Here is a 22,186-nt window from a genome sequence, read left to right as displayed (position 1 = left end):
TTATAAATAGGAATTCTTGAGTGAAAAATGTAAGGACAAAATAAAAAAGCGTTCAATTTTATTATTTTTAAACTCATGTCATTATTAAGCTACTTTTCTAATTTGAAGAGCTTGGTTTGTGATTTTAAGCACTGTTTTCTTCATATAAACATTCTTGAGAGGTCAGTCATGTTCATAGTGAATAAAATAAAGCAGGTTAGTCAATGTGTGCAAATCAAACTTTAGGAGAATATATGAGGTGGGAAGAGTTCTGACCATAGCAACAATAACTTTCCATGATAGTTCATCGTTATTGATCCACAGCACATCTCCTCCTTTTTCTCTGAGTCTTCCAGAAGCCCTCCTGTATTCACATACATACTTGGAGGGCACTTTGCAGCTTTGTAGGAGAAGGAAGCTCTTGTGATCAAGACAACCCTTCCTCTTGAACTAGCAAGAAAAGAGTTTGCCAATACCAAAATCACAGAATCACAGAATGTTAGAGATTGGAAGGGACCTCGAAAGATCATCTAGTCCAATCCCCCTGCCGGAGCAGGATCACCTAGATCAGCTCACACAGGAACGCATCCAGGCGGGCTTTGAATGTCTCCAGAGAAGGAGACTCCACAACCTCTCTGGGCAGCCTGTTCCAGTGCTCTGTCACCCTCACCGTGAAGAAGTTTTTTCTCATATTCAAGTGGAACCTCCTGTGTTCCAGCCTGAACCCATTGCCCCTTGTCCTATCACTGGATGTCACAGAAGAGCCTGGCTCCATCCTCCTGACACTCACCCTTTACATATTTATAAACATTGATTAGGTCACCCCTCAGTCAGATAGATTAGATGTTGTCATTAGATATTGAACTGGCTTCAGAGTTTCTCTGACACTCTTTGATGGACATCAAAGCCTCAACAGAATTCACTTTCATTATTGCCAAACTTCAGTTATTTAGGCACTGAACTTTAAAGAAAGGAAACAATAAAAAATAACTACCAAATACATTCTATCATGCATTGTGGTCAGAATAAGAAGAAAAACCTTCCATCAGACATTTTAGTATAACTCCTCTACTGGTACTAATTTTGTAATTACATATTTTCTATTAGGACCTGAACATTACTGGTATGCTTGTTGACAATGCTACAGTGGGTGAATGGAACCTCCAGGGTCTTCCGAACGATGACCTTTCAATTCAGAATGGCATAATTGTCACAAAAGCATCTAGATATCCTTTGCTGATTGATCCACAAGGTCAAGGAAAGATCTGGATTAAAAATAAGGAGAAGAATAATGGGCTCCAGGTGAATAGTTCATTTAATATTTTTTATGTGTCTGTTATTTCACATCATAGTTAGCAACACAAACTATTTTTTTTCTGTCATCATACTTTGGCCATGTGTAATTTAGATCTGATGTTTATTTTAGGCAGAAATTAAAACAAGACTGACACAAAATCTGTGACCTGTGTGTATCAGGGTGAAATGGCTTGTACCACTTTATCATCTCCCAGAAAGACAGTTTCAAGAGCAAATTGAATTCTGTGTTGTGCCATATATGTTTTTAGGATGAATCTTTTAATTACTTGTCATAGAGAAAGAGAAACATAGAGGGAGGTAACTGACTTGCAAAGTTAAGACCAGACAGGATCAGGCAGTTGGTGCTTCATAGCAATAACATTTTAGGTAAGCATTTTAAGAGGAAAATGGGGGGGGGGGAAAGGAGAAATTGGGAAAAGAATGGTGGCCTGAGGTAAAATGGAAAGCTAGTGATCTTTGAGGCATATCAAACACAAAGCCTAAATTTAGGCTGCATCTTGATGATTAAATGCATATTATAAAAATATTTATTGCTTCATTTACCCACCCTTCTTACTTTCTATCTATCAGTGCATCCTTTTTGGGATCTGGGGTCTTCTGTTTAATTCAAAACTTTCCTTTTTTCCTTTCTAATCTGCCTACCCTCCATGCTTTGTTACACCAATAAGGATAAGATGGGTTATGGTAAAGGTCTAAACACATGATGTATTTTCAGGCCAGATCAAGCATGATACTAAACAGTTAGTTGTTAATAAATCAAGTCTATCCTACAACTGCAGATTATCACATGAACACCATGGTATACCATCTTCACTCAAAATGAGAGTGATGGATAAGAAAAAGAAACGGAGAATGGAGGTAAAGATGGTGACATCCAGAGAGCTGATGACATCATGGTGATGTCATTAGCTAAATCCTTAACCTTCTGGAGTTTGACCTAGATCAATATTTCTTAGCACTGTTAAGAAAAGCCCAACATTCAGTCCCACAGCAAATATAGTTCCTGGTAAGTTGAACGTGCTCAGAAAATAGTGTGGAAACACAGCTAGAAACAGGAGGTATTGACTGAGAAGAGACAGAACAATGATGTACAACATTCAAAAATCTTGGACAAATGTATGCCTTTATTAAAAGTATGATTAAAAGCTCTTCTAGGCCATATGAGTTGTATTCACAGAAGAATTTAGGCATTTTGTGACTGTGTGAAATCTAATGTCTTACAGTAGATAACATAGCTTCCTCTAAATTAAATCAGATCTTACTTTGGCCCCCAAAATTGGATCAGGAAACGTTAATGTGAGTAACCAACTGGAAAAAATAGAGAGAAGGATGTATCTCATATTCCACCCTTTTTGAGACTTGCATCTCCTACTCAGGATTTCAGAGAGCTGTCAGGCTGAGCTTAGGAGTGGCAACAGTGCATCTCCTTCAGTTAGGGACCCACACTGACTCTTTGTGCCATGCTGTAGCCTTTTCCCCAATAATTTTGAAGTGTCCTCCAAGCTGCAACTTCAGTTCCTTCCCTTAATTGGCACTTCCCTTAATTCCCACCCTCCAGGTGGCTGCTCTTGCCATGTGCCAGCATGCAGCCTGTGGAAGAGGACTGTGAACACACAGGTTCTATTCACTGGTCCAGTAATTGTGTAAGGATCTTATATCACATACTCACCAGAGCAGGGACTGGGAGATGTAGATTAAAATACTGTTTTCTCTTTCCCCACTTTTCATACACGCTAAGTGATGATGACATTTGTCTGATGAGCCAGAGAAAAATGTCTACCAGGCTTGCTTTGTGGTCAGTATGTGTGAATATCCAGCCTATGAAATTTGTGAATCCTGATGGGGCTTAACTACTGAGCTGCTGACTACTCTCAAAACTTACACAGCTTTGAATACATGCAGATGCAGCCTCTAAATCCAGAGGAAGCTTTCCTGATGAAAATTCAATCAGTTATGGGCTTCTAGACATCCTGACTCAGGTGTCAGCTCTGTTAGAAGAATCCAAATTCTCCTCTTGTAAAGTCCAGGAGGAAGAGAGTTATGTCAAGACTCTAAATACCCAAGTGTTTAGATTATGCCTTTACATCTGGGATATTGTAATTTTCTGTGGTCTTGTTAAGGTTATATTTTAGGTCACTAAAACATTAACTCAGTTTCATGTGGACTAAAAATGCAGGCAACATGCTGCTTTGATGGATACACATGTGCTTACTTTATAACAAAGCTAAAAGTGCAGATTGTGGAACATAGTATTAATTTTTAAATAGTATACTTTTTAAACACTGCGTAATGTGCCTATAGATATTTTAATTATACCTTTTTCAAAGAACACTGCCTGCAAGACAAGGATTTATTTTAAAACTATGTCTATCCTAGGGTTTTTTCTAGTTAAAGAACCACCACAAAACCATGGCTTAAAAGATGCCTGGAAAGGCTATTCAATTATAATCTCAAAGATTTACATTAAATTTATTAAATTTAATTAAATGAAAAGGAGCCTATGTGATTTTTAGCAATTTTAAGACTTTATATTGTGAGATGGAAACTGAATTGGAAATTCAACATCTGATGTGAGACCAGGCCTCCTATGTAATGCTGGTTCCCTGTCTGAACCCTACAAATATTTCCCTACTTCACATTAGTGTTCTGAGCGTAAGTCCATTAATATTTAAAAGATATTAAGATGCTACAGTGATTAGATAGATATGTAGATGAGCAAGTAAATAGATAACAACAAAGAACTGCAATCTTCTGCTTTGTTAGGCTTAGAGCCAAACTTCTGTTCATTTCAGCAGAGGCGAGTTTTGGAGTTTTGGTCCCTAAAATTTAATCATTTGTGTAGATATCCCAGAATGGGTATAATTTTTGAAAGTTGCAATAGATCTTGTAGTGTTCTCTATGTGCTTGCAAATGCGTGCTGTACTGTGAACCAATCTTCCTAGGTCACAGCTATGAACCACAAGTTCTTCAGAAGTCACATAGAAGAATGCCTGTCCCTTGGCCGACCTTTGTTAATTGAAGATGTTGGAGAGGAACTCGATCCTGCTCTAGATAACATCTTGGAAAAAAATTTCATAAAATCTGGTTCAGCACACAAAGTAAGATGAATTGTGAACATTAAATTAAAAAGCTGGGTATCTGGTGGTCTGAATACTGCCGAAATACTTACCTTTGCAACACTAAGATGAGCAGTGAACTCATGGGGTTGAATTTAAGCAGAAAGTTTAAGAAGTGTTAATGAAAATGTAAAAAAAAAAAAAAGTTAATCTATTTTTTCACTGGATAAAAGAACTGTTTTTCTGAACTCAGCTTTTGAATATTGAGTAATATGTTTTATTTTCAGGTGAAAATAGGTGACAAGGAGGTAGATCTGATGAAGGGCTTTACCCTTTATATGACAACAAAATTGGCTAATCCTGCCTATACTCCAGAAATTAGTGCAAGAACAACTGTGATTGACTTTACTGTTACTATGAAAGGGCTGGAAGATCAGCTCCTTGGCCGCGTCATCCTCACAGAAAAACAGGTATCTAGTAGCTTGCAATATTTGTATAGAGGGAAGGCTTGTTCAATATCTGCACCAGGAGAGGATATATTTAATGTCTTGGTTGAAATCAAACGCAAGAACAAAAATGTGAATGAAAGTTTAGGGGTTTGTGCATTTACTGAAAGACAATGTAGAGCTGTTTTTTAATTGAATGGAGGGACCTAAACATTTATTTGAAGATCCATCCTTGGAAAGAGAAGAAAGAGAGTTATTCATTAAAAATACATCACAGGCATATACATGATATACATAAAGCATCTTTATTCCTTCATATATAGCAAAGGCTCCTTGTTCAGTCAGAAACCTCTTTTATTTCTGAATTCCTCTTTAAACTTAATTCAAATTACATGAAAAAATGTTTATGAATGTAAATTACTTTTGCCAGCCAGGCTCTAGTGTGCAAGAGATTTTTAAGGAGCCCTTAACACTGACTTGATGCTTCTCTTACTAAAATTTCCATTGATTATGTGGAAGCAAATAAAAGGAAGAAAATCTTCTCTCAGGTGTTTTTCAGAAGTTTTATTTAATAATATCAAATCTGAGACATCACCCACAACAATTTAATTGCTAGATCATTCCTATTTATTTTTGTGTTATCTAATTTAACAGCCTGGTTATCCGTAACTTAGAAGTCAATTCATCATAGGCACTGGGGACAAAGGTGGGTTTTTTACTGCGGCAGTCATACCGATAAAGACATGAATGTTATGGTCCAATTACAATAAATGAAATCTTTTCTTCCTTTCTCGTTAAAGTGAAAGCACAGAAGTTGTATTTCACATCAAATTGAATGACTTACTTATTTTGAATGGGACATTTCATAATTGTGTATTTGTGAGAGAAGTAACAAAAATTAAGGTTTGGATTAGCAGAGCTGCTGCTTTCAGTAAGTAACTCATGTAGGGTTGCTCATGTGAGAGCAGTTCCCCACCTGAAGGAATTAATTCCTCCTCCTTCGACTTCCCAAAGCATGTTCCACCCAGTGTGCTTTAGTGGTGCTGCCACTTTCTCTGGCCAACACCTTTCCACTTTGCTCAAACAAGCATTTGCTGAATTAAAGACTGGAATCTAAGTGCCCTTCCTTCAGTCTGACAGTCACAGCCAGAGGCTAGAAAGTTATCGTTGTGCCCAAACTTCCTGTGAATTGTTCCGTGAAAAATGGAAAAGCTACAACAACAGGTAGTGAGGAAAAGCTATCCATTAGCAGGGTGGGACAAATGTTAGGAAGGCAAAACTTTTAATCTTTACTCCAGGAGATGTATGTTTATGTACAAAATTGAACAGCATCAGCAGGAGTGGCTGGGACTGTCCTGACTGACTAACTTACCTCTGATGGGAGACAGAGGTTTAAATCAAGATAGAATTGGTTTCTCATGACCTACATATAAAACTCATTTCCCCACACACAGATACTCTCACTCTGGTTTTAAGGTTTTTTTTCCTGGACAAAACTGTTAGAAAATTCATATTAAATGTATGTAGCAACAACTAGATTGCATTTTGGGTCAGAAATATAGTCACTGAAAAATATTCATCAAATGCTGTGTGTCAGCTGAAGAGAGCTACAAGGGTAGCTGGTTAGTATCAGCACTACTTGATGCACAGGGACATGGTTGCAGGTGGTCAACATTTATTAAACTTCTTTCCTTTAGCAGATATGAAGAAAGCATTGTGGTTCTGCCTCTTCTATTTCAATAAGAGATGAATGTCCTGGTGCCGATAGCCAGAGCCAATGGAGCTCTGATAAATTTGGTTCAAAGAAAAGACAGAGTATGAACAGAGAATCTGAAGAACAAGTTTTCTGCTGCAAACAAGACAAGTTTATGATCACTGAGCTAAAGTAATAGATTAAAGGAACTGAGACATTCTTAAAGATTGCTATAGTGAACAATGAAATTTACTATCAGAGAAGTGTTTATTCTTCTAAGCTGTATGGGTTGCTCCTGTAACTATATGAAAAAAAAAATATCTTTTTGTATTTTGATAATGAAGTCGCTGCCACTGTTTGTGTTCAGAACAGCTATTTTTTATGTTACAAATGCGGTTGTGAAATTCTCTTGCAAACAAAAGCCTGGCATCTGGTATATTTGCTAATTTTCTGAAAGATACTCTTTACAGGCTTACAAATAGAATGAGTGAGGTGCCTGTTCTTATACTAAGCATGTCCTTAAGTAGAATTTAATCATGTATTTAAATGCATGTTTAAGTGTTCTGTAGAACTACTTCTTTTGTGTAATTATAATTTTTTTGTGTTAATGGTAAAGAAAGAGGAGAAAACACAGAAAATTTGAAGCTGAATGACTGATGCCTAAGTCATTGTCCTCTTTTGGGATGCAGTTATTTGTAGCTTCCACAGATCTACATTCTATAGCCCTAGAATATATTACATACAGGTTTCCAAATAAGAGGTTTGTGAGAGTAAAGAATTTTGTCACTTCTTCTTTGAAATACAGGAGAGCCTCTCCCATACTGTATAACTCTACATCTCCTTTTTCCTCTAACTTGGCATGCTGACAAGAATGAAGCCATAGGTGTAGAAGACTGGTATTGTTAACTACCCTTTTCTTATAGGAAGATTGATTAAATAAAGGTACCAACAAGGGTATCCCTGAGCTGTATTGGACTGTGCAGTATAGATGCCTCATTTGTGTTGACTTGGCTGTCATTGTTCCCTTGCCATTGTCTGTCTTGTAGAAATAGCGTAAAAATTCCTTCTGACATAGATGATAATTGTAACATTTCCTATTTTATAAGTAGTGGAGGAGTGTATCTTGCAAAGTCACAGAATCATAGAAATTGAAAAGGTCATCTAGTCAACTTCCCTAAGAATATAAAATCCATCCATACAATGCATCTGTCAGTCCTTTGATTTAAGTACTTAATGTGCTGTGGCTTTTGTTACTTCCCATTGGAACCTAGCTTTAGTGCTTTGCACATCTTACTATGAGGAAGCTTGTCCTGGTAGTTCTGATGTGTTTTCACTCCTCAGTATGCTGCATTAGTCAAATAAATGCAGTATACATATAAATTGCTTCAGTATATAATATTTCTGTCTTGTATAGGAAAACCAGCATAGCCTCCAATCTATAATGCATGAAATCACATGTTTTTGGTGTCATTATAAGGAATTTTTCTTTGAATTAATCTTAAATATTCTAAGGAAAATTTATGAATACAGGAACTGGAGGCAGAAAGGGTCAAACTGATGGAAGAAGTGACATCTAACAAGAGGAAAATGCAGGAGCTTGAAGATAATCTACTCTTCCGTCTAACCAGTACAGAAGGCTCTTTGGTTGAAGATGAGTCTCTGATAGAAGTCCTAAGAATCACTAAAACAACAGCAGAGGAGGTGAATTTTGAATGCATTGCAGATACATTTTATGATTGTAATTTAAAGATTATTTATAGACAGATTTTTATTCTGGTTTTGTTTTTTCCATTTAGAAGCACTATATAACATCCGACTTCTTAACAAATAAATAGTAGAAACACTATAATTTTTTCTTCATAAAATGTTGCAAAATTAAACTATTGCCTGGATACTGCTTTGTATTCCAGGCATCCTTTGCAGGTGTAAGTTTGAATCAAATCCCAGTGTTCTTGGTGTTTGAACACATGAAGACACAATGTCTGTGTTGAAACACTGACAGAAGGAAGCAAAGCTTGACTAAAAATACCATTGTGGTCTTAATCAAGAACTTTTCTTTTTGCTTGTGCGGTATAAATCACAAGTGACATGACTTAATTTTCATGGTCTTTTCCATTAATTTTAAGGTCAGTGAAAAATTAAACATAGCAGCGGAGACAGAGGTGAAAATCAATACTGCACGTGAAGAATATCGGCCCGTTGCTGGTCGTGGTAGCATCCTTTATTTCCTACTTGTGGAAATTAGCTTGGTTAATGTCATGTACCAAACATCCTTACGGCAGTTCCTTGGTATTTTTGACCTGTCAGTGGAAAGATCTCAGAAATCTCAGATCACAGCAAAAAGAGTAATATATATAATCGAGCATCTCACCTATGAAATCTTCAAGTACACAGTTCGAGGGCTGTATGAAAATCACAGATTCCTGTTTACGTTGCTTCTGGCACTGAAGATTGACTTGCAGGCCAAGAAGATTTCATACACTGAGTTTGAGACACTGATCAAAGGTAATTTCTCTAAAAATATTCCTGTTCACATATGTCTGTGAACTGCCAAATTTAGATTTTATAGTGCTTGCACTAACGTGTTGTATCCAGTGGACTGGTGAGTGAAAGCATATATAGCCCAAGAAGGAAACAAATTTTCCAAAACAAGAGCAATATAGATTATTTATTATCAAAATAATGCTTAGATTAAGATATTTAATGGTTTTACATTGCAAAACCTAAAAAAAAAAAAAATTCTATTACTTTGTCAGAGACCCTATAGTTTTCTCCCGGGTGCCTCTTTTTTGAGTTGCCACATACCTATGTCTGTGAGCTTGGAGACACTCAGCAAAATCTCTTTTGATGGCTGGTGAGCAGGCATGTGAATACATGAGGACTCTGTACCACATGTAAGTGTCAGTATAAAAGAAGTGGAAATCTGTTACATGTTGTAAAACATTATAGTGCATTTCATTGTGCCACCCCTGCATGTCACTACTCAGGCACAATGACAAAGAAAAATTTTAGTAAAGTTTATAAAATTTGATGGGAGGGGACCCCACTGTCTTCAAGATATGATAAGTACGATCAAGTACCGCGATAAGTACAGTCAGGCACTTGCCATCCAAATATCTCCGTTTGCTTTGCAAACACCAGTTTAATGTTTAGCTGTGACTCAGCTGTGTTGGAGGTGCGAATGGGCATGATGCTGGAGTGGTGGATGAGATAAGAGGCTGTTGAAGTTGTGCCGTCCTGGAAATGAATGCACCATGTACTTTCTTATTCTTTAGTCTAGGTAAAGGGAGATTGGACTAATTGTAGCTCCTTTCTACATCTGGTTAGAAGACTTGGGTTTGAGTATCCTTTTAGGTAGGCAAGTTTTATTCCAGCTCTACAGATGGAGAAAAAGCAGTACAAATATTCCTGGGTTATCAGATTTGGGAGGCACTGAGGCCACTTCCCCAGTAGGTCTTTGTTAATGATTGTTCCATGCAAACTCTCAGTCTTTGTGTCCTGGTTTACAAAAAATTTTACTCCCTGAATTATAGACATAAATAATTTTTATTACTTGTCATTTTTCTGTTTAACAATGGCTGTTTTCCTCTATAATATTTTTCTCTATGCAGGAGGCGCCAATCTGGATCTGAATTCTGTGGAACCGAAACCAAAAAAGTGGATCCTTGACATGACATGGCTCAATCTTGTGCAGTTATCTACCTTGTACCCTTTTAATCAACTTCTGGTGCAAATTGTTAGGAATGAGAAGTCTTGGAAAGCTTGGTTTGATGAAGAAGCACCTGAAAAAGCTGTTATTCCTGATGGGTATGACAGCTTACTGGATCAATTCCATAAACTGCTTCTTGTCCGTAGCTGGTGCCCTGATCATACCGTTGCCCAAGTAAGATATGCTTTCGTACAACAGTTATGCCATGTGGCATCTCCTGTAGAACTGCTAGTTCCAAACTGATGTTCTCTGAATATTTTTTTTTGTAATATTTGTTGCAGAGTGAGCTATTTTGAAAATCAGATCTTGAAAACCATATTATAAATATATGTTAAAGAAATATTGATTGATTTAATTTTGATGAATTAGAAAGGACATTGCAAAACATGAAATAAATTGTGTTGGAGCTGTAAGAATATAATTTTTTTGTGTGGTGCTTCTAAAGTAGAGTCATGAAACTTGTAAAGCAGTTGCATTCTTGCAGTGAATCAGAAGATACTTACCTATTTTTTTACAGAAGGAGCGGAAAGAGAACAGTTCACTTTGGTGACAGGTGCCCTAGAATAGCAGATAAGCTGTTTGTTTACCCTCCATGCTGAGAATAATTAAGACTGTGTTCGGGCAGATATCATAAAAGAAAGTGCAATAGACTAGCAATTTCTCCACAGCCTGTGATATTTGGATTTTTCTTCTCTTTGTAGGTCTAAAAGACATGTATGAGCCCATGGGTATCCTCTTTTCAATTTTTTGTCTTTAGCTACACTGGAAAGTAGTACTTCTGATTTTCTGCATATCTCAACTTTACATGTTGAATGACAGCATCTGTGTTATATTTAGGGGACACCATCTTTTCATGGAATTCTCTTTCAACAAGACCCCTTCCATCCTTCCTCCTTTTCTCTTCAGATGGTAAATAAGAGAAGTATGGGAGCTCCATCTACCACAATTTAAACAGACCAAATAATAAAGCTGCTGCTGCTCATTTATCAACACTCTTACTGTCTTGCACAACTATCTTTGAGAATGTCTCTGAACAGTGGTTTAAAAAAATGTAATTTATTTTATTTTAATTTTTGAGGAAAGAGAGGATCCTTTTTGTTATTATCTTCTTTATCTCTTTTGTGTTTCCCCAAGCATTATGAATTTTTCTCTCTCTTTGCTAGGGCAGAAGTTACACTTAATAGTGGATGATTGAATCATTTTTTCTGGAATTGGCATCTTCCTCAGTCTACCTTGTTCTTGGGTGTTTCTCTCTGTGATACATGCCTCAGAATCTGTGCTAGTAGTTTACACAGTTGGAGAATCATGTCAGTCAAAAAAGTGTTTCATACACCGGGATATCTTTAGAAGTTCTTTTAGAAAACGTCTGTGAAAAGAGGACAATAGAGGCATAGGGAAGGTTTGACCTTTAAGGATAAAGTCTGAGCTGTGTTTATGTGTTGTAGAAATAGATATTCAGTGTAAGAGACTTGAATTGCATAACCACTGGACAGGAGAATTTGTTTGAAGTTCCAACAAATATATGGAAGATTGTAACCAGGTCAGATGAAAGATCTGTCTAATCTGCTATGCTGCAGAGACAGTGTCAACAGTATGTGCTTAGAGGAGCTAAGAATGATTTTTTTAAACTCTTTTGTTTGGCTATCCACAAAGCTTTAGAAGTCAGTAATTTAGGGGCAATATCTGGGCTGTCCTCGGAGCCTACAGTGGATCTATTCTGCCTTAATTTCTTCTTTTCAAAAAGCCATTTAGCATCCTCTAGCAACACTGTTCACAGGATGGCTGTTGTGTGAGCAGAATTCTTTGTTTTCTTTGTTTGAAGTTTGCTGTCTGAGAATTTCAATGGTTGCCCCTATGGACTGTAACTTTTGTTACACCAAAGTTAACAATGAAAGTTTAGAAAGTCGTTGCCTTCAAATGTAAATTGGTAAATTCCGTATCAGTGATTAATACTAAATAAAAAAAAAAAAAAAAAGGTATATAACTTGTTTTGGGTTTTTTTTTTTTTTTTTAGGCTCGACACTACATTGAAGAATCTCTTGGAGGGAAATATGCAGAAGGATTTATACTTGAAATGGAAGCAATGTGGACAGAAAGTGACTGTCGAACACCTTTGACATGCTTGTTGTCTGTGGGGTCTGACCCCACTGAAAATATAGAACGTCTTGCAAAATCAAAGGTATCCTCCTCAACTGACTTTGCTAGAGCTAATAGACATTTAAAACTATTCTTTAAACTAGAAATGGTATTTCCACATTCTATAGAACTTTGGATTATGATATTTATATTCATACCAGTGTTCTCTGGAGGTGAATTTGGGACAAGTAGCCAAAATGCATTTACAGAGGAAAGGGAAATGTTACATTCTTGCTTATTCCAGTTGTTTGATTCCAAGGAGCTCTGTCTTTATCCAGCAGACTATGTTAGTCCATTACTTAGTGAAACTACTTAGCTAAAAGAACAAAGCAATACTTGTGGTTTACACTGTGTCACATTCACTGTAGGAGGTGACAGTAATGATGATTACAGGAAGATACAGGAAAAAAAGTCAAAAATGTGGTGACAAGAGAAATTAATTTGGAGACCCTACCATTGAATTAGTCCACTTGGTGGAGACGTTCAGCATTTCTTACAGCACCACACTGTGCTTTATATTTTATGGTTCAGAATGCAGATACAAGTATAATTTTCCCAACAAGAAGTTATTTACAGTAGATATCCATAAATTTTCCTCCCTGTTATAATGCATCTTCATTTAGAGGTGCAGGATTTTGGTATGCACTAGGTAAAACTTACTTGCAAAAGTGGGGAGCACCCACAAATCTCTTAAGCTTAATTAGAAGGTTTAGACGCTTGTTCTCTTTGAAAATCAGGACTCTCTTATTTTATTTGTCTGACTGTGATGAAGGGTGCTTAAATTATGATCTAACTGTCGCTTGAGTGTTTAAACTTAGGAATCTTAAGTCTGAAGTTGATGATGTGATCCTTGCCCCCAAAAACTGTGCAGCCAGATAGCCAGCCAATATAGAGATGCAGGAAGGGAGAAGGACGGCAGTTGGGTGAGCAGCACTTTTAAGTTTATTGGAAGCAATTCACTGGAAGAACAATTTTATTCCTATTCACAAAATAGCCTATTATCTTTTCCTAAGATATGAGAGACATTTTGATTTCATAAAAGATTTGGAATTAACTTCATTTTTTCAGTCCCTTTTCAAGTCCAAGTAAACACATTAGATGGTTGTGATTGGATTTCCGTTTTCATGGCCTATGGTATGAATACAAATGGAGTGTGAGTTTTGTGATGATGTTTTCATTCACCTATTCCACTCTTCAACATATGTTTCCTGTGAAATGGACTCCTAGATAGGTACTTACCCTGTCTCCAGTAGGAGTTAGTTTCTGTAATCAATAAAGAGGAGTGTCTCCTTTGAAAGCAATTCAGAGCACACAATTGCAACTTAACTCTGACTTGCATCAAGGAGTTGAGTATTTCTATCCCATTGACCATGTAAGGGGATGAAGGACACTAACCTCCTAAGAGAGTCACTTGAAGCCAGCTGGTCACTTAAAGTCACTCTTGCAAGGACTGGAACAAAATGCTCTCCCATTCTGTCAAATCTTGAGCAAGACCTTAGCCTGTCTGGGGAAGTGCTGGAAGGTAGGTGGTGCTCTGTAATGGTGACTGTTAAAAGACAGCCGTTTTTGCTGTCATCCTGAAAGTATATTGCAGTGGGCAGTTTTAGTATGTTTTCCTGCTTTAAGGAAACATATATAGAGTAACAGAAAGTGAGGTTGCAAAAGAGCGAATGGGATTGCCTTGTTTATTCACACATGGTTTATGAACAACTCAGTATCAGCTAGGCTGTCATAACCTGAAGTTCAACTATAGTGTCAACTGTAAATGTGAACTTGACTGTAATGTTCAACTGTAGAGTTCTTGTATGATCTCTTGAAGTAAAGATCTTGCCATACAGCATATAGAAACCTTTCAAATTTACAAAAGCCATCCGAATTCTGCAAATCAAACTACAAACAGATTTTTTTTTAAAGTAAAAATGTATATTAACATTGTGGGACTTGAGGAGCTCTTCAGTAGTTCTCCAGCTTTTGAAAAATGTATCTAGAAATCATGTGCAGTTTTCAGAAACATTTGCAAGAGAGCTTTGTGTTTATTTTGCTAGTTTGTCAATAAATTGTACTTAGTTCATGTCTTTGTCTGGGCTTTCTCTGCTTTTTTACTGAATAAATTTTGATTTAACATAGGTTAGCTGTACCAAGGATCTCTTCTCGGTATATATGTGATTCTATACCTCCAAAGTATCCTATTTATTGTTTGTTTGTTTGTTTGTTTGTTTGTTTGTTTTTTAATGATAGAAAACTTCCAAAAGACATGCTAGGCCTATTTTTTCAGTGATTTCCCTTTTACAGGCATGATTTGTAGTCTTAAAATGGATTGTTAGTACTGATGGTACCTCTAAGTATGATATTAGCAATAAAAATCAATTATCTCCAGTTGGAAATGTTCAAATTTGTGACCAGAATTTATTTTACACTCGAAATTCAGTTGTTTAGTTGGCCTTCTCCCAAAGAAATGGAAACAGTATCTGTGACTACTGAGCTATAGAACCTTGTTTATAAACCAAGCAAGCTCTATCTTAAAACTAGTTGGATTTCTGCCCCCTTTACTTTCACTTGAAGATGGAGTGAAAATGTAACTTCCTGAATTTAAAGTTTATTATGCCTAGCACTTTGACTTCATTAAAAGCAGATATTTTTATTATGACAGAGATAGTTTATTCTTTCAGGGAATGATGCACAAAACCTTCAACAGAACTGTCACAGCCACAGTAGTGACTAAAATGATAGTATTTTTGTCTGGATAGCGATATATTAAGATGACTCACTACTGAGAGAAACATTCTGTATGCAGACATTTTGATTGAGTTCTTTCAGAAGGAGCAAAATGAGGACAATCCATAGTGAAAAATATTTTTTTCTTGTCTTGATGTTTCTATAACCTTTAATAACTGTACCTTTGAGAGGTAACATTGCTGAGAAGAGTAAATTACAAGCAGATGCTTTGTTAGGGAATAATATACCAGCTGAATATTTATGCACTCTGCAGGAGCAGTCATAGACTTTGACTTATGGGAGTGCTAGCTGTACTCAGATACATCGTAGAAAAGGTGAAGTTTTTGCTCCTCCAGCACATAGCCAACTTCAAAGGCTGTTTAGCTTTGCTTCTTTTAGCTGCAATTTCAGGTTTTACTGACCTGAGAGCAGCATTTATCTGCTTTCCTGTGTTTGGCATTCTCTTCTCCTTAAATTTTTGGCCAGGATGTGGAGGATCATATACAGCAGCTGCATTTATACTGCTCAGTAAAATCATGTCAGGGCCTGTTCTCCAACTCTAAGGCCAAACAACCCAGCACAGCTTGTGTCCATATGTTTAACCTTTTTCTCCTGCAAAAGTAGGGCAGCCTCATGCACGCTGTTTCAGACTGACTTCTTTTTTGTTTCACAGTGAGAGAGTTCCAGTAGCAGGAAAGCTTAAGATTGGCCTTTGTAGCTCTTAGGGAGCAGAAGGTAGGCCCAGATTGATATGTGTTCATGGAGATCATCGCTCACAGCATGAGGGATACTCAGCTGTGAGCTGATGAACATGAAACTGTCCATGGAACGAAGTCATTTCATCAGTTGCCTTGCCCTCAACATGTATATAGAATAATGTGGGTTTGATAATTCTGGTTTTCCCTGGTAAGAGTCAGGTAGCCAACCTAAGCCAGAGGACTACTTACTTAACAAGAATAAGGGTAGTAAGAACAATAAACAAGAGGAGATCTACTTGCACATTGCTTACAGACTTGTCTGGTCCTGATTGCAACCTAGCCAGCTTGTCTTTTTCAGATCTGCTTGTGAGAGTTTGTATCATCTGTTTTTCTGAATAACTGGCTTTCTTCTCCCATGGCCTCTGGAGGAAGGACTCCATAAATTACCAGAATTCTTGTGTTTACATTTATAAGCTTTGTCTCTTCTGAATCCAGAACACTAATAGCTAGAAAACTAGCTAGACCTAGTGGATCACCAAACCGTAATCCTCTGAATAAGTGGCTCCACAGCTTCTAATTAACAATACAGGATATTTGCTAAGGAGTGACTTAATGTGAACCAATCTTTCCAGCCCTGCCTGCTTCCTTGACAGTTCTCTGTTAGATGAAAGAAATATGTTCAAACAGTAAAAAAGACACCAAAATTGTTGGCTTTACTCTGTGCATTAGTTATTATGTCAAGCCTTTAAATCTGTCCATCTCAAGATAGTCCACATCATACAAAAAAGAATAGTCAGGCAGCTGTGTTGCTAAGTGTGTGTCCCACTTTATTTAGGAAGGTGGAGAAAAGGAAGGGAAAATATTTCAGTTGTTGTATCCCATTGACTTTTTCAGACCTGCAAAAAGAAATTATGTCCAGTGGATGTAGTTTTCTTTCAGCAGGTACAAGATAAGAGCAACTTGAAGAGTTTTGCTTTTTTGTTTACTCTGTTTTAATATAATGTCTCCACTGATATTAGTGGTTTTATTTGTGTCACAGTGTCACTACACAGGGACCTACAGAAGCAATGCATCATGTGTATAATCATTCTAAAGAACTATATATAAAAGAAACTTTATTTTTTCCTTCCAGAACATTCCCTGTCATGCCATTTCAATGGGTCAAGGCCAAGAAGTCCATGCAAGACGTCTGTTGAATCAGTGCATGCAAGATGGAGGATGGCTTCTTCTACAGAACTGCCACCTTGGCTTGGAGTTTCTTAGTGAATTAATGGACACCATCACAACAACAGAATCTATGAGTGAAGGTTTCAGGACCTGGATCACTACAGAGGCTCACACAGAGTTTCCTATTAATCTTCTACAGTCCTCTATCAAATTTACTAATGAACCCCCTCAAGGTAGGAAATCATGCTTTTTTTGAGGTTTGGGCTTGCTCACCCATGCCCCTGTATCGCTAAACTCGGTGCAGTGTTTTAGTTTTTATTCTCTGTTGTTCCATTAGCTAAATACAGCAGCTGTGTAAGTCAGTCTTGTGATGTGTAAAGCATTACTCTCTTTGGGAGAAAATGGATATTGTTTCTTTTTGTAACAGAAATTGACAGTGATTTTGTTGTTCATGTAGAACCTGTGGAGAATGCCAGGTCAGTGGTCCTTTTTTAAGCTTAGTACTCTCCATCCCTCTTTTCTTTCTGTCCTGTTGATCCCATCCAAGGATGCAGAGGGGGAATGATCCTGTGCTCTACTGGAAAAGGAAAAGGAAGGACTCTTCTGAACAGCCAGCCTTAACCCCCCAAGATACAATACGTAGCTGTGTCTGTTCTTTCTTATTATGTCATCTGGCACTGCTGACAGGGGATTGATCTCAGGATCTTTGTATTTGTCCTTAAAGTATTTGTGAGCTGCTACTGAATCACCCCTTGGCCTCTGTCACAGGCAAGACAGTGAATAAAAACCTGTAGTGCATCTGAATACTGGGGCTTACTTAAGAAATTATGAGATTAGGGCTTTTATGCTACTTGCTTATTTTACACACTCCCTCTCTCATGCTCCCAACCTCCTGTATTGCACTCGTTTCATCTTGACTTCCCTTCCCATTGGAGAGATTGCTGCTGGTCCAGGAAGGCTGGGCAGAAAGTCCTGTTGGTTTCATGCTGTGCAGCTACTTGCAGCTACTGTGCATCTCCCCTACTTCCAGGATCTTTCCCCGCTTCCAGGATGTTTCCTCAAGCTAGGATGTTCATCTCGTGCATTCTGGGCCTCTAAGCCCAATTTTCCTAACTTAAGTAGTCAATGTGCAGAAGCACAATGTGTGATCAGCGTCCTAATTGGCAGTTTTGACTCATGTTGCTGTATGAATTGGAGGATTCAACATGTTTCACTTTTTGCAGCCTGTACTATTCACAGATAGCAAGTAGCAGGTTTGTCCTTGAGGGTTCAAAATCTCAGTTTTGGACAGCCACTATCCCTTGTATGTGCACACAATTATCTACTGCCTTTCAGTATTCACAATTTAAACCGTGCATACCACAGCCTGCTCTTCAACAGACTAAACAAACTCAGCCTTCTTGTCCTATCCTTGTAGGTCATACACTCTTAGTATCTGACCACCTTTATTGTCCCATCCAGTTTCTCCACACCTCCCTTGTGTGCCAAATATGGACAATATGTCTTAGGGGAAGCCTGATCAGTGCTAAGTGGAAAGTGATAAGAACTTCATTCAATCTACTGGCTGTGCTGCTTGTAAGGTAGCCCACCATCTGGATTGCCTTATTTGCAAAAAGAGTGCAATTTTGGCCTATAGTCAACCTGTCATCTGCAATAATCCTGAAGTGCTTACCAGCTAGCAGACCTCAGCTTGTACAAATGCATGGGATCAGTCTGCTGCAGGTGCAGAACTTTACACTTCTTGAACTTCATGCAGGTTTTGTTGGCAAAACCTTCATCTCTCTCTAGATTCCTCTGGACTGATGCTCTGCCATTTAGTATGTCAGCTACCCTCTCTAATTTAGTATTGTCTGCAAATTTGTTGAGGGTGCCTTTTATCTCCTTATCCAAGCTGCTGATGAAGATATTGAACAATATCTGACACTGATATACATTGCTTTTTCTTCTGGCTGCTAGGATTTCTTAAGCAATAGATTACTTACTCTTACTATTATTTGAGCCTGGTAACCAACCTGCTAGCCTTCTACAATGAGATGATTGGTTTAGTGGATGAGGGGAGAGGATAGGGTGTTGTTTATCTTGACTTCAGGACGGCTTTTGACACAGCCCCCCAGCAGATCCTTATAGACATACTGATGAAGCAGGCATTACACAAGTGGACAGTGAGGTGGATTGAAAATTGTGTGAACTCCCAGGCTCAAAGGGTTTTGGTCAGCTGCACAAATCCAGCTGGGGAGCAGTCACCATTGATGTACTGCAGGGGTCAGTACTGGGGCCAGCAGTTGTTAAAATTTTCACTAGTAATCTGGATGATGGCACACTCTCAACAAGTTTGTAGTTGATACAAAGTGGGAAGACACCAGAAGGTCGTGTTGTTTAGTGGGAGTTTCATAAACTGGAGAAATGGTCTGATGGGAATTTGCTGAACTTCAACATAGGGAAATGCCAAGTACTCCCCTTGGGGAGAAATATTGGGCTGACCAGCTGTAAAGTAGCTTTGCGGAAAAGGACCTGGGGTTCCTGATGAAAATCAAGTGGAACGTGATCCAGCAATATGCCCTTGGAGCAAAGATGGCCTGCAACGCCCTCAGCTGCATTAGGAAGATCATTTCCAGCAATCTGAGAGAGGTGATTCTTCTCTAGTCAGCTATGTTGAGAGCAGGTGTGGTGTGTCCAGGCCTGACCTCCCCCATGCAAGAAAGACATGGACAGAACAAATCCAGTGAGAGGCAACAAAGATGCTGAAGGGATTGGAGAACGTGACATGAGGAGAGGCCAGGAGAGCTATGATAGTTTAACCTTGAGGAGAGAAGGGGTAATTTATCAATACACATAAATATGTGATGGGAGTGAGTAAAGAAAACAACAAGACTTTTCTCAGTGGTGCCAAGTGACAGAAAGAGAGGCAATGGACACAAATGGAAATCCAGGATATTCCACTTCAGCATCCGAAAAAATTTAACCCACTGTGAGTGTGGTGAAATGCTGGAACAGCTTGTTTAGTGAGTTTGTACACTCCATCCTCAAACCCCACATGGACAAGGTGCTGAGCAATGAGCTCTAGTTGACCCTGCTTTGAGAAGGGATGTTGCACAAGGTGACCTCCAGAGGTCCCTTCCAACCTCGACTATTTTGTTATTCTCTGTCATATGAAGACATCCAGCTCTTCTAAGTAGTCTCTAACCTGTTGCTGTCCTGCCGTTGAAGGTGTCCCTCTCTTGGCCAAACTATGCTGCTACCTGCAGATGTCCTTTATATGTCTATAGAAGCAACTTACTACCCTGCCTTATATCCACTCATGTATGTAGATATAAATCTACTTATGTATGATGACGAAATGTTACTTTGTATTTTGGACTGTGGCAGAAAGAAATTCTAAAGCCTGACACTTGTGTTGTCTTTTAACTCCCTCATCTTTAACTGTGTAATGCATTAACTTGCCCTTCATTTATATATATGTGTTGCCATGGATTTCAGTTAATAAAGTCAGTAGGAGCTGAGAATTTTTATCTAAGGTCATATTTAATGCCTCAGTCATTTAAACTTCTTATTTCAGTATTCATCTTCCTTTGAACATTAGTAAGATGTCTACAAAATGTCTGATCTTGTGAAAGATATCCTGTTTCAATGTATATATTCCACTGTTAAGAAGAGTTAATCAGTCTGCTGTTAAAAATTTCTTACTTATTTCTCTTCTCCTCCCCCCCTTTTTAATTCTGTGCTCAGCATCATTTTATTGTGCTGTGACCCCTCATTATCGCCCAAATTATAACACCCTATAGCTCCAAGAGGCTATTTTTAAAGTCAGGTTATAGCCAATTTACAACTTGCATTTTATAATAGAAATATGCCCAGTGTAACAATTTAAGTCAGGATGAAATACAAACAGTTTTAGTTTTCTGATACTGTCCTGCCACATTGGTAGCATGATGTGATAAGGCACTATTTAAAATTACTTTGTCTTGATTTTTGAAATCTCTTATGATATACCCTTATAATATTTTGAAAAGCTATTTGTTTGAATATTGTTCTACAGGATCTTTGTGAAGTAGAAAAGAAGCAAAAGGGTTTTGATTGTGTCATAGGAAGTATGCTGACTTGGACAATCTATTTACTGCACTTGAAATCTGTCTTTTTAGACTTGTGTTGAGCTGATTAGGTGGAAGATATCATAAGAGGGACCTAGTGTCAGTAACTTATGCTCAGTGTTGCTTGCCAAAGGCAGACGATGCTTCAGTAATGCTGCCTGAAACCATCTGGGAGTAATGGGGCTTACGTATTCCGTGGATGCTGAGGTTGTATCAGTATCATCTGCCTAAAGCTTTTCCTGGGATTTGAAATGTCAGTGCTCAAACCAACCCCCCCCCAAGTGTTAGTATTTTCAATATTAATTTATATTAATTAATATTTATAATACTAGGTTCTCATCTCATCAGCTTGGTACCTGTATGCCAGTTTGAGAAGCTGCATACAGAATTTTGAGATTGTTATAGGAATGAAATCTAAATAAAATTGTCTTCAGGAGAATTAATGTCTTATTTTATATGTAAATATCTAAACACAAACACTTGGATATCCAGTGGTATGTTTAATATGATGTTAGGTGTCTTTTTGATTGCCATATAGTTGCTAAATAGTTATGTTTATATTTCAGTTGTTATTGGTAACTTTTAGAATATGATTACTTAACTGTAATTCGTTCGAGACTCCTCAACTTAATTTGGAGTGTCATCTACCTGAAACAAAATGTAACTGAAGTTTGCTTGCTATGGCTAGCTGAACAGATAATTGATCCAAAGAGGATCAATTTGATATTTGAAGCTATAAATAAGATTGTAGTGTAAATTGGAATAGAGAATTCTGCTTAACAGAAGTTGGAATTGTGGGTTCCATACATTTTTTTGTTCACATATTACATTTTTATACTTATTTTCTAGGTGTGAAAGCTGGCTTAAAACGAACATACTCAGCTGTTACTCAGGATCACCTGGAAGTGAGCAACATGCCAGAGTGGAAACCAATGCTGTATGCTGTAGCATTTCTTCACACAACTGTTCAGGTTTAAAAATACATTCCTTTTCTTCTGTCATAAAGCCACATTTCATTTCTTAATGCACTGTGTTATTAAATTAAAAACATGTTTAAATGGAAATCCCATGTTGGTAAATTAATACAAATAAAATAAGAAAGAAAACAACTGTTACTACAGCTGTCTTAAAACTTCGAACTCTGCTCATGTAGATCTTGTGCCTCCAACAGGGATGGTATTT

At 37.7% G+C, this 22,186-nt stretch overlaps 1 protein-coding gene across 1 annotated transcript in view; it reads left to right on the top strand.

Annotated features, from left to right (window-relative positions):
- The window catches only part of LOC104461105 (dynein heavy chain 5, axonemal-like), a gene marked incomplete at its 5' end in the record, with an annotated part of 77,565 nt that overhangs the window by 23,324 nt on the left and 32,055 nt on the right, over positions 1–22,186 (top strand). Inside the window, 9 exons of the mRNA XM_010072571.1 lie at positions 1,087–1,281; positions 4,239–4,394; positions 4,640–4,822; positions 8,022–8,192; positions 8,618–8,996; positions 10,103–10,374; positions 12,215–12,379; positions 16,882–17,149; positions 21,854–21,975. Coding sequence (XP_010070873.1) covers positions 1,087–1,281; positions 4,239–4,394; positions 4,640–4,822; positions 8,022–8,192; positions 8,618–8,996; positions 10,103–10,374; positions 12,215–12,379; positions 16,882–17,149; positions 21,854–21,975 — 1,911 coding nt within the window. The remainder of the gene's footprint in view (positions 1–1,086; positions 1,282–4,238; positions 4,395–4,639; positions 4,823–8,021; positions 8,193–8,617; positions 8,997–10,102; positions 10,375–12,214; positions 12,380–16,881; positions 17,150–21,853; positions 21,976–22,186) is intronic.

This window comes from Pterocles gutturalis, unplaced genomic scaffold, assembly GCF_000699245.1.
Source record: "Pterocles gutturalis isolate BGI_N339 unplaced genomic scaffold, ASM69924v1 scaffold19916, whole genome shotgun sequence".
In the NCBI taxonomy this organism is placed as follows: Eukaryota; Metazoa; Chordata; class Aves; order Pterocliformes; family Pteroclidae; genus Pterocles; species Pterocles gutturalis.
This window is presented reverse-complemented; position numbering and strand designations above follow the sequence as displayed.